This window comes from Osmerus eperlanus, chromosome 13, assembly GCF_963692335.1.
Source record: "Osmerus eperlanus chromosome 13, fOsmEpe2.1, whole genome shotgun sequence".
NCBI lineage: Eukaryota > Metazoa > Chordata > Actinopteri > Osmeriformes > Osmeridae > Osmerus > Osmerus eperlanus.
The window spans coordinates 5,683,462-5,696,010 of record NC_085030.1 but is presented as its reverse complement, the minus strand read 5'-3'; the positions used below and the strand labels follow the sequence as shown (position 1 = coordinate 5,696,010).

The window sequence follows — 12,549 nt, the reverse complement described above, 5'->3', positions numbered from 1 at the left end:
CCCAGTGCCAGTGAGTTTGAAGTTGATCTAAATCAATTAAACGCAAAGTAGAGTTCTTTGTAAGAGTGAACCAAACGTTGGAGAGGAGTTTTTATACAGGAACTCCCTGAGCTTGCTTGACAATCATAGAGCAGCGCTGCACGAGATGTCAGCTCCCGCCGAGGAAAAACAATTCCAGGTTGACAGATACCCTCCCAATTTTATGTGGTTCTAGACAATTTGACATTAGAGACAAAAATATTTTAGATGTGCTCGGATGGAGAGAGAAACTTCCCGGCACCGATGCCTTATATTGTAGATATATTGGCGGCATAATCCATTCATTTGACTGATTGATGGGCACGTGCTCATATCCTCAGGTCATCCCTTATGGATGGGGGGATGGGTTTATTGTCACTTCTCCAGCTTCGCTCTCCCAGTTGCCGAAGCTGTTCTTTCTCTCCGTTAGGTGGCCCCAGCGACCCGCTGACCATTGCAAACAAATATCGGAGATTTAACGAGACCCAGTCCCTGATTTTCTCACTTTCCATTGTGAATTAAATACAGGTAGGCTTATTTATTCATGTATTCATTGCTAGCCTGTCCCTTTATGCATTCCCAAAGAGAGCCCAATACTAATTGATCGAGCAACAGTGATTGTGGTATGCTGTGGTAGGATGAGTGGTAGGCTATGCGTTTGTAAACGAAGTCTCTTAGATTTAGCTAATATTATTATATTTAGCGTCTGGATGAGTTATGGTGCATTGGGCGCGCAAATGAACCGGTACTAGCTTTGCAGTACTATGCCGGTTAATGCGCAGAAGGGACGAACGAGAAACCCGTCACATGGTATCACCCTCACTTCGCTTTCTTTTGAATGGGTCAACGTCAGGAGTCGGGTGTGAGACGGGGTCGCCGGTGGTGTAGTCTAGGCTACGGTAGACGTCGCTTGGTGTTGGAGGGGACAGACGCACTTGGCGAGTATAACGCGTTAGATAAGCGTTACGCAAAACGTCTAATCGGGCACATCAAGATAAAGCATCATACAGTAGTATATGATGATAATTTTGCAGTGTAGCCTACTGGTAACAACTAGGGCTTACTTTCGTAGTCGTGGTCCCAAAGAATAAATTCTGTCTCTTAGCTTGTGCCACGAATTTATAACGGATATTATTTTTTTCCATTGTATTTTTGAAGACGGATTTCAAACGCCATGTCCTGATTGACAGTATCATGTGAGTAAACTATAAATCACATATTTCCTAACATACAGAAGTCTATATTACTGAATGTGTGCAGATATTTTTAAACAGAATGGAGTAGACGATGAGTGTCTCTTACATGATGATGCGTTTTTGGTTTAACTGTAAGCTACAATTGGCAAAACTCTTCAAATAATTACTGCATGTGCACAAGTGCAAAACGGTTCGCTTAGAGAAAAACCTCAATAGGTCCTTGTTGAAAGAGGCAAAGCACACGAGACAGGCACAAATAGTTTGATCATAGAATAAAATGTGGCACAAAAAGAGATCCATTACAAATGTGTAAACAATGAAAGCTTTCTACATGGTGTACTGAGACAGAATCTTTCTCTTTCCCAGTACCACTGGTGTAAGGAGATGAGCTTGGAGAGAATGGACAGCTAGTTATGGAATATCTCATACCCTGGGATATGTTGCTTCCTCCACAGAGGGTGGAATAGGACATTTTACATCCACTCTTTCCCTTCAGGGAACATGCACTACCATCACCTAACCCTGCCCTACAAAACACAGGATGTCAAAACTGGAAAATGGAATCAAAGAAAATGTCTCTCCCAGAGAGAGGTTGCCTTGAACACCTTGCGTTTCGTGATTCATCCGGAGCTGCATGCACACACAAATCAGGAGAATGGTCTTCCAGCCTGATGAGGATGCTGTTATTTGATGCTTTGGTTCTGATGCAGCCTCCCTCCAAGCAATGAGGTGATTGAGCACGTCCACTATCCACTCGCAAGCCGCCCCCCCCCCCCCCAAACCCCCTCCCCCAAGCCATGGATCTGATGAACTTCACCATGGTCATCGACAGTGGATTATTGGACGACGCCTCCTCCAGCCGCGTCCTCACTGGCTGTTTCCTCTCTCTGCTCATCCTCACTACGCTGCTGGGCAACACCTTGGTTTGCGTTGCCGTCACCAAGTTCCGCCACCTGCGCTCCAAGGTCACCAACTTCTTTGTGATCTCATTGGCTGTGTCGGACCTGCTGGTGGCCATCTTGGTGATGCCGTGGAAGGCGGTGGCTGAGATCGTAGGCTTCTGGCCGTTCGGCTCTTTCTGCGACACCTGGGTGGCGTTCGACATCATGTGCTCCACGGCCTCCATCTTGAACCTGTGCGTCATCAGCGTGGACCGCTACTGGGCCATCTCCAGCCCGTTCCGCTATGAGAGGAAGATGACTCCTCGAGTGGCATTTGTGATGATCAGCGTAGCCTGGACGCTGTCCGTCCTCATCTCCTTCATCCCCGTCCAGCTCAACTGGCACAAGGCCCAGACCAAAGCCTCCATCCTGGACCCTGCTGGCTCTGCGGGCCCCCTGGGGCCCAACGGCACAGCTGCGGCCCTTGGGCCAGAGAACTGCGACTCCAGCCTCAACCGGACCTACGCCATCTCCACCTCCCTCATCAGCTTCTACATCCCCGTGGGCATCATGGTGGCCACCTACACCCAGATCTACCGCATCGCCCACCGGCAGATCCGTCGAATCTCGGCCCTGGAGCGCGCGGCGGAGAGCGCCAAGAACCGCCACAACAGCATGGGCGGAGACTCCAGCATGGGCGAGTCGGAGAGCTCCTTCAAGATGACGTTCAAGCGCGAGACCAAGGTCCTGAAGACGCTGTCGGTCATCATGGGAGTGTTCGTGTGCTGCTGGCTGCCCTTCTTCATCCTCAACTGCATGGTGCCCTTCTGCGAGCCGTCGCCCTCCGGCGGCGGGGAGTCCTTCCCCTGCATCAGCCCCACCACCTTCAACGTGTTTGTGTGGTGCGGCTGGGCCAACTCTTCACTCAACCCCATCATCTATGCCTTCAACGCCGACTTCAGAAAGGCCTTCTCCATCCTCCTTGGCTGCCACAGGCTGTGTCCGGGAGTGCACGGCCTTGAGACGGCTAGTCTGAACAAGAACTGACTCGGCACTCCCCGGGCGGTCTTCAGCCTCGGCATACAAGGTTGTATTATTGTCGCCCCCCCCCCCCCCCACGGTGGAACTTGATCACGCCGTATTTTGTCAATGTGGTCAGTGGGGGTTGGGGGAAGGGTACTTCCAAAAGCAGTGGCATCCCCATGCCGGCACTGTGCCCTTGCCACTGCCAATGATGTTATGGGAAAGAGGCGAGAGCTGTTCCCAGCTGGGATGAGACGCTGGGTAGGGAAGAGGGAGGATGTGCGATTTGAGATTAAGGCTGCTGTGAGTAGAATTGCGGGGAGCAGTGCTGATATCCCTCTGGGACATGATAATCCAGAGGCTAGGCAGCATACTCCTAGACTGTAGGACACTGCTCCCTTCAACTCAGAAGCCAAACACACGCACACACGCAGTCATACACACATATACATACACATACACTCACAACCACAGGCTGTTGTAGTGTTACAACAAATTCTTTATCTCAAATGTCATTACAGGGTCAAGTGAAACCAAATCACATTTAAATGCTGTACAGTTGAACATGTAAATGAATCCACAAGTGACCTAAAACCTGCTGTATCAAAGATAGAATGATTGCAGCCTGTCCAATGGAGATTTCATTTTAGATCTGGCATTGCATTGTGGGTTCACAGAATGTTGAAATAGAGGACACTTCACTCTTGCAGAGGATGTTGAAAATAGATTCTGTGTTTTTTCTCAAGAACTTCAATCTGGAGTGCATTTTGCCATTGATTTTTTTGCGATCTTCTCGCCCATGGCTGCATGGGAACATATTGCTGGAACCATAATAACAGCAGTACCTCATGAATTGCTTACTGGAATTTGATTCATTTAATTTAGATGGCTAGTCCAAATCTGTTTTTTGGGGGAATGCCCATCTGTTGTCCTGTTGCCGGTCTGACACAAGACCAGGTGGTCTGCTAGCAGCTCATACTATAAAGACACTCATACGAGACGTGTGAAGCTGCTTAACCCTCGTGCTGCCTTCGGGTCACATGACCCAAAGGTTCATAACGAACCATCGTTGTGTTTACCCAATTTTACCCAATACAAAAACAAATTAAAATAATTTTCTTTTAAACTTTGCAATGTGGGGGGTCTGAGACAGCCCAACGGTTAAAAGAAAATGCTTCACTTTGTCTTTATATGCGGTAAATCTGTCGCAATACGACGGTGGGTCACAATGACTGATGGGTCAGAATGACCCGAAGATAACACAAGGGTTAAAAAACACAGATGTACACAATAGAATTCACATCCTCCAGTTTATGATTATGATTATGAAAGTTTATGATTATGAAAATAAATTGCTGTGAGCTGGGATAGACAGAATGATGTGTTAGAATTATGATTATATTTTGCACTATTTAAAAAAAAATCTTGTCTCTGGCAAAAGCCAAACAAATTCAGTATTCATATATAACAGAAAAAACAACTCCCAGTAATATTTAGACTTTGATTGTTCACCCTCAGTGATGACTACAGTGTTCGTAGTGTTCCCCTACCTCAACATTTAATGACTGCGTCTTGATTCATAAACAGCTTTAAGGTCAAATGTCCCAGTGGAACTTGCTTAAGGGAATGTCATGTGGTATGTAGCCAACCATCAAACGTAATGTGCAATATCCATTCTCACTTTTTATACGCGGACAAAGTGATCTGTAGACCTTGAACACGCAGTCGCTGTACAGTTACAGTGGAAATACAGTATAGTCAAGTGTCTACCTCACAGTCAAAATGTATCTGTACACGCCTGAATAAAATCATTTTTTGTTGATTTTTCATGACGTTGTCTTTCAGGTATGTTTATCCTTAGCCATACAGTGTAAAAACTTCCTTTCCAATGAACTCAGACAGTTAAATCTCACTGAAGCTCATTTAATACCACAGGACATATTAAACTCCCCCCTTTAAGGGAGCATTGTAGTCAAAGCCTTCTTCCGCCACAGCTGCGTGCAGTAGAATTTGGGGTGTAGTACGGGGGTTGTGTGTGTGCATGTGTGTCACCAGGACAGTGTGTTTGTGCGTGCACTCCTTAAAGTTTCATCCGTTTTGGACCTCAGTGTTCTGTGAGGCTACGCTGTTGTTAACACAGCTAATAAGCTGGACCCGAAGACAGTCCGCCACAGACGGAAGCATTTGTCTATCCTTGTTGCCGCCTGGAAGTCCAGACGTTTAAGACGATACGGGAGTTCAGGCGTGTCATGCCGAAGGATCTTCCCCAAAGTTCGGAGATTTCCGTGGATGATCCTTGGGTTCATTAGTTGCTTGTATCAAACATGTTGTCCCAGACACAGAGGAGGGAAGAAAGACGGGATCCCTGTTCTGTCCCTGTGTCTCTAATAAGAGGAGAGAGGACACAATCAGGTAATGATCATCTTGCTCACACTGACGGCTGACAACTCCCTGGGTTTGTTAGAATCATTACTTTGTTACGAAAGTGGAATCCAGAGATGGGCGCTCACACACACACACACACGCGGCTGCAGTCTGTGTGTGTTCCCGCAGCTCAGGACTGTCCTTGCCTCAGCCAAAGCTCCCCAAGCGTGCCACAGGAAGAGAACGACAATTAATTTGACTGACATCATTCAGAGAGATGGCTGAGGTCCAGGGCAGCAGCTAGCGTCGCTCCTCCATCACCTGGTCGAACGCTGAAGCACTGAACTCCCAATGTCACCCTGCCTCTTCACTGCAACTCAATCCGATCTGTCCCAAATCTTCCACTCTTCCTCCACTCCCTCTCTGGTTTCTCATCCCATCGTTTCCGTCTGTCTGTCTGTCCCTCCGCCAGGCTGTGATTCGTTCTCTTTCTCTCGCCCGACCCCATCGCACCTTCTCTCTATCTGTCCCCGTATCTCTCTCCATCCCTATCTCTCTCTCTCTTCCGTCTCCCTCTCTCAACCCCGATGGGACTCTCTCTCCAAGCAGGGTTGTCTTTTCAGATCAGTGCATCGAAAAAGGGAAGTTAGATGTGACAACTCAGATGATGTTAATGACCGGCCTGAGGGAACGGATTTTCGTTTTCCTGTATGTGTGCGTGTGCGACTGTGCGCATGTGGGTCTGTGCGCGTGTGTTGCAGAACGAGAGACGGAGAGAGATGGCAAGAGTAAGAAGAGAGTACTAGGGAAAAGAGAAATGGCCTTACATAAGCAGTCAGTGACTTGAACTCGTGTACTCGTGTACAACTTTGATGTCAGAGGAGGGCACTGGACTGAACCTAACAGCCAGTCGAAGGGGGAACGACGGGTATGGAGGGTACGCTACAGTGACAGCAGCCACAGTCTGGTATCTGTGAGTCCAAAGCTGAAATACCAATAAAAGGTATACGTGACAGACAGACATGCAAGGCTGACGATGCAGAAAGACACACTAGCCGACCGGTCACAAACAGACTGGTAAGAAGGCACAGACAGACAGACAGGCAGACAGGCAGGCATGTGGATGGGCAGACAGATAGACAGACATCCATACATAACATAGACACACAAGCAGACAGACTGACCGACAGAGAGAGAGACAGACAGAGAGGCAGTCAGGGAGACAGGTGAACACACAGACAGGCAGACAAGTGAACTTGTGAGGAGAGGTGAGATGTATTGACCTCCCCAGAGCAGCTCTCAGACGCGGCTCTGTAAGGCTCTGTGGGTATTAAAATGCAATTAAAGAGTTTGCATTAATCTGAGTTAGTCACTGTTTAATATGTATTATTCACTACTGGCGGAGCTATCATAATTGCGTTGGAGCTAATGCATTTTTAATGTCTCAAACGACAATGAGTTTAGGATGGAGAGTGTGTGTGTGGTATTGACTCCCGCCAAGGAGTCAATGCATACTGAAAGGCCACACACACACACACACACACACACACAGGTGTGGGTGGCTTGTGAAGAACTGTGCCTTTGCTGTTCTCCGTCTAATCGCTGTGAGGAGAAGAAGAACAGGCTCTCTGGATCTCTCTCCATCTGAGGAGGGATAGACAGGACAGTCAGACACCCAACAAGCCAGTACTGCACCTCCACTGAATTATATCGACGTTTTTGGTAGTCTCCTTTTGTTCTAAATGAGTACTCAGGCAGTCTTTGAAAAAAGGAACTGGTTGTTAATGGATTTTTTCTTAAATAAATAAAGTGTAAGCAAATCAAGCGAGTAATATTTCTCTCTTGATCTCTCTGGAGCATCGGAGATGATTTCAAATTAGATATGCAATGTGCCTGCCAGCTGAACCTAATGTCATGGAACTGGGGTGGATGCCGCTGAGATGATTAGACAGACTGGCATTGCTAGAAGGTTGGTGATGAGAAATGTTTGTCACCCCTTCACACCCCTCTCTCTCTCTCTCTCTCTCTCTCTCTCTCTCTCTCTCTCTCTCTCTCTCTCTCTCTCTCTCTCTCTCTCTCTCTCTCTTCTTTCTTTCTCTTGGGCTCTCTCTCCTAGTCTCTCTCTTTGTCTCTCTCTCTCTGGCTCTGGTCTCCCTCTCTGGCTTTTCTGTCTGGCTCTCTCCTCTGTAGCTTTCTGTGTATTTCTCTCTCTCTCTCTCTCTCTCTCCTCTCTCTCTCTCTTCTCTCTCTCTCTCTCTCTCTCTCTCTCTCTCTCTCTCTCTCTCTCTATGTCTCTCTCTCTCTCTCTCTCTCTCTGTCTCTCTCTCTCTCTGTGTCTCTCTCTCTGTCTCTCTCTCTGACTCTCTCCATCCCTGTTGCTGTTATGGTGACCCCAGCTGCCTGCAGGCTTGCCCGCTTTGCCAGGCTTCCATCAGACGGGGTGAAGCAGGATGGGCCGCAGTGTCCCAGTGGCTCTGCCCTGAGGATGGAGGGAGGGACGGGAGGATAAAGGAGACAGAGAAGAGGAGGAATGAAACAGAAAGATACATAAAGGGATCGGGAGAGACAGAAAAAGAGAGAAGGGGTGTGTGAGGAGGGGGAATTCACTGCAGTGTCACATGTCGGTTAAAGCAACAGGCCCCACTTACCACAAAGACCAGAGAGGATGTCACCCCAACTTCCTCATTAATCCACTTCCTCAAACCTCATGACCGCCCCCCCCCCCCGTATCATCCTTCCATCCCCTCTCTTTTCTCACACTGTCACTCGCCCGCCGAGTCTCAGTTCTCTTTCCTTTTCCTCTCAGCTCTGTCCTTCTCTGTCCTTCTCTCTTCTGCGCTCGCCCTCCATTTCTGTATTCTCTCTGTGTCTTTTTCAGTTTCTTCTTCCTTCCTTCCTTCCTTCCTCGTTTCATCCACCAGTTTCCCCCTTTTTTTTCTCTCATTCTGTCGTCTTTAACGGCATCGACTGACACTTGCTTTTATATGGATTTTAAGAGAAAGAGAGAGAGAGAAAGAAGGCAGAAGAAAGAGAGAGATTAAAAAAGGAGAGCCATGGGGGGGGGGGGAGGGGGGAGGGGGGAGAATGAAAGAGATCTCCGTCTGTATGATAGAGACTTGTGGAAATCTGTGGTGCTGTGAATAAGACAGTCATGACCAAGATGTTGACCTCGGTTCCGAAAGATGACAGATGCTAATGACTTGACCTGAATACACCCCCCCCCCCCCCACTCCAGACCAGCCTCATCCCCCATGACCATGCAGACGTATGTGATGTATTGGCCGCATAATTGCTCATATCGGCCTCATCTCTGGCCTATTAAACCGTGTCATTGAGGCAGAATAAAAACACTGTTGGACACCATTATCATTTGTAGCACGTTAAATCGACACTAAGCCAAGTCGATGAATACAATGAATAGCAAAACGTTGTGCAAATGAGCGAGGGGCCGATAAATTAACGCGTATCCAGTGCAGATGCACTCCAGGCGTACCTGAAGGACAGTTAGACAGAAGGGCAGTCTGGCAGTGACAGGTCTAAAGTGGAGGTGATGCTAATGACGCTAGTGCTAATGTCCTACCCCCTACGTCCCCACCCCGCCTCCCCACGGATGAACGGTGATCGGTTGGGCTTCAGATGAAAAGGGATGTGTCTGTTCTAGTCCTTCACATCAGCAGCGGAAGTGATTAAACCTCCCCAAGTAGGGGCAGGTTGAGGTTTGGGCTGAGGCTAGGGCTAAGGCTAGGGCAAGGGTTGGGGCAGAGGACAGGGTGGGTAGGAAGAGAAGTAGTACGACCAAGTCATCTTCTACTGTACTCGTACTGTACTTCCTGTATTGTACTTGTATATCGTGCCAAACCATCTACTGAAATCCACTGACAGACAGACAGACAGACTGACCAACTGGCCAACGACAGACAAGCAGACAGATGGACAGAAAGAGAGAAGCGTGCTATCAAACTAGGAGCTATCTTCTCAAGGTGTGCCTTCGACGAGGGAGGAGGGAAACAGCAGCTGCCTGGGGACAGATCAGTCCTGCTGAAGGTGACTGTGATACAGGAAGCTACTCACTGTCTGATGACCAATAGCAAGGAAAGAACGAGGAAGGGGGGGGGGGAGCAGGAAAGTAGAAAGGCAGGCAGGAAAGAAGGAAGAATGAACAACATTCTACAGAAAGAATGAAGGTAGTAAGGTAGGAAGGTACTGAGGAAGAAATGTAGGAAGGAAGGAATGAAGGAAGGACGGACGGACACAGCAATCCTTCGTAGCCGGCTTATGTTGACTCTGGGGAGGAACGAAGCCCTGACATGTGGCCACCTTGTTGCATGAATCATCGCTGTCACTCATGGTAACCCCAGAGACGGAGAGACACAGAGAGAATTTGACACTGGTGTAGACAGGGAAGGGGGGGGGGGGGAGAGAGAGAAACAGAGAGAAAGACAGGCAGGAAAAAGACTGAAAGAGAGGGAGAGATAGAGTGGAAAAAGAGGGGGAGAGGGACGGGGGAGAAAAGAGGAAGAGAGAGGTAAAAAAAGATAGAGTTAAGAAGGGAGAGATGCAGAGGCAGGGAGACTGACACAGACAGCAAATAAACTGGAATAAATAATCGTCTCGTTCAACAGTCTCGTTCCTAGAGACAACCTTTCTTTAGATGGCCTCCCTCCCTGGATTTTCTCAGTGAATGTTCCTGTGAGAAAAATGCATTATGGGAAACAAAGTTCTTTCTTGAGGTTGCCCGAAAGCAGACAACCAGGCTTTCAATTCAAGATTGCACATGTAGACTTACATATATAGGATGTAAGCACACACAGACATGGCCACAGCATCCGTCCACAGATCCCAGAGAGAGAGAGAGGTCTGCCACTTGAGGTTGCCATGCTAAACGAGGGCAGAATAATTGCCAGAAGCCGTGCGTGTTTTCAGTTCTGCTCTGTGCCTCTGAACAGGAGCCTACCGGAGCGGCAGGAGATGCTGTCTAGCTTCAGAACCCCCCCCCCCCCCTTTCCTGCTCTCTCTCTCCTGTTCTCTCTCTCCTGCTCTCTCTCTCCTCCTCTCTCTCTCCTCCTCTCTCTCCCTTTATTTTCTCTCTGTCTCCCTCTCTCTCAGTTTTAGTTTTGCCGCTCCGACAAGCTAAACAAACAGCCAGTATGCCTTGGAGGGGACAGAAGGCGAGAGTAGGGAGACAGAGAGAGACAGGGAGAGAGAGAAGGAGATAGAGACAGAGGTGTGGCGGTGGCGAGAGAGAGAGAGAGAGAGAGAGAGAGAGAGAGAGAGAGAGAGAGAGAGAGAGAGAGAGAGAGAGAGAGAGAGAGAGAGAGAGAGAGAGAGAAAGTGGGGGCCAGTACGAGGCAGGGAGGGGAGCAGCTTTGATGGACTGGGAATAGAAACAGCCCAAACATTCATCATAGCTGTTGATGCTGGTGTGTCCGAGCAAATCCTGGATTCCATGAGAGACATGGCGGCAGGCGGCAGACGAGAAGCTATTTCTGGAGCCAGCAGAAAGTCCTGCCTGACAGAAGCTCAGTGGGAGCCTGTGACCCTCTGAAGGAGAAAGGGGGTTCAGATGGGAAACACAGGACACATTGGGGCCACAGCTGTAGAGAATGTCGGAATCAAGGATTTGGATTCAATACCATATCTGAACCAGTCCCTGATGTGCTCCAATCCAGTAAAGTAAACACTTCACTGCCTTCTCTGTCTCTCCCACGCTGTCATCCTCCCCTCCCCTCTCCTCCTCTCCTCTCTTTCTCTCCCACTCCTCTCCTCTCTTCCTCTCCACTCCTCCCCCTCCTCCTCCTCTCCTCACTCCCTTTCCTCTCCTCCTCAATCCCTCGCCTGTCCTCCTGCCCTCTCTCCCCACCCTCTCCTTTCCCCCCTCTCCTTTCCTTTCCTCTCCTCTCCTCGCCTCTCTCCTTTTCTTTGCCTTCTTAAAATAGAATAGAAACACAACAACAGGGATAAAACATCATGAGCGACGTCTAATGAGAATGTGCTCACACCTGTCCGGTTGTTTCAGATCGGGAGAGAGCAGATAAACGAGATAAGAAAATTAAGACGCGTCAATGATATGCAAGCTGAAAGAACTACCGTGCAGGTTCAGAGCCCTAATAAACGAGCGCTGTCACAATACTTACATCTTGGTGACAAAATGGTATGACTCAGCTAGTTTGCCACACACACACACCTCCCTAAAAAGCTGTGGTAGTTGACCAAGTGTTTAGTGTGTCGTCTTAACTTGTCATGACCTGTTACCTCACGTGTTATTCCGGTGCCGGCTCGATCTAATGGCGATGTGACACAGCGCATCACGTCAAGAGACCCCGGACTCACCAGCCCCGAACTACATCCAGCGGGCTGATGGGGAATCAGCCAAGCGGGGGACACTCCGTCTGCCTCTGGCTCGGAAGAGGGCCACCCCCCCCCTCTCCCTTTTGCCCCCACCCCAAACCCCACCCCCCTCTGCCAGTGGCAGCGGGGCGTGGCTTAGTGGCAGACACACGATTGATCAAACCCTGCCCCCTTGCACATTCCCCTTACCCCCCCCCCACACACACACACAAAACCATTTGTTAATTACACTTAATCTTGGAGGACTCATTCAACAGTCCATCACAGCGCTACCACGCTGAACAGACAGCGTCTGTTTGGGATGTGGTGATGGTGCAGTATCTGTCCGGCCGTGCAGAAGCCTCTTAGGGAATGTGATGAGCGCCATACTTTCCACGGGACACACGCACACACATACACGCACACATACACGCACAAACACACACACATACACGCACAAACACACACACACATACACGCACAAACACACACACATACACGCACAAACACACACACATACACGCACAAACACACACACGCACAAACACACACACATACACGCACAAACACACACACATACACGCACAAACACACACACACGCACAAACACACACACACACACACGCACAAACACACACACATACACACACAAACACACACACATACACGCACAAACACACACACACGCACAAACACACACACACACACGCACATACACGCACAAACACACATACACGCAC

The 12,549-nt window shown here is 48.9% G+C and overlaps 1 protein-coding gene across 1 annotated transcript; it reads left to right on the top strand.

The window, feature by feature from the left end:
* Positions 1-390: 390 nt before the first annotated feature.
* drd1a (dopamine receptor D1a) lies at positions 391-4,032 on the top strand. Its single transcript, XM_062477116.1, has 3 exons — positions 391-546; positions 1,177-1,214; positions 1,581-4,032. The coding sequence occupies exon 3, from the start codon at positions 2,012-2,014 to the stop codon at positions 3,140-3,142; it is 1,131 nt and encodes a 376-aa protein (XP_062333100.1). The 5' UTR covers positions 391-546; positions 1,177-1,214; positions 1,581-2,011; the 3' UTR covers positions 3,143-4,032.
* The last annotated feature ends 8,517 nt before the right edge of the window (positions 4,033-12,549 follow it).

Bases quoted from the DNA above. Each gene is read 5' to 3' on its own strand.
- drd1a (XM_062477116.1), top strand. From the start codon at position 2,012: ATGGATCTGATGAACTTCACCATGGTCATCGACAGTGGATTATTGGAC.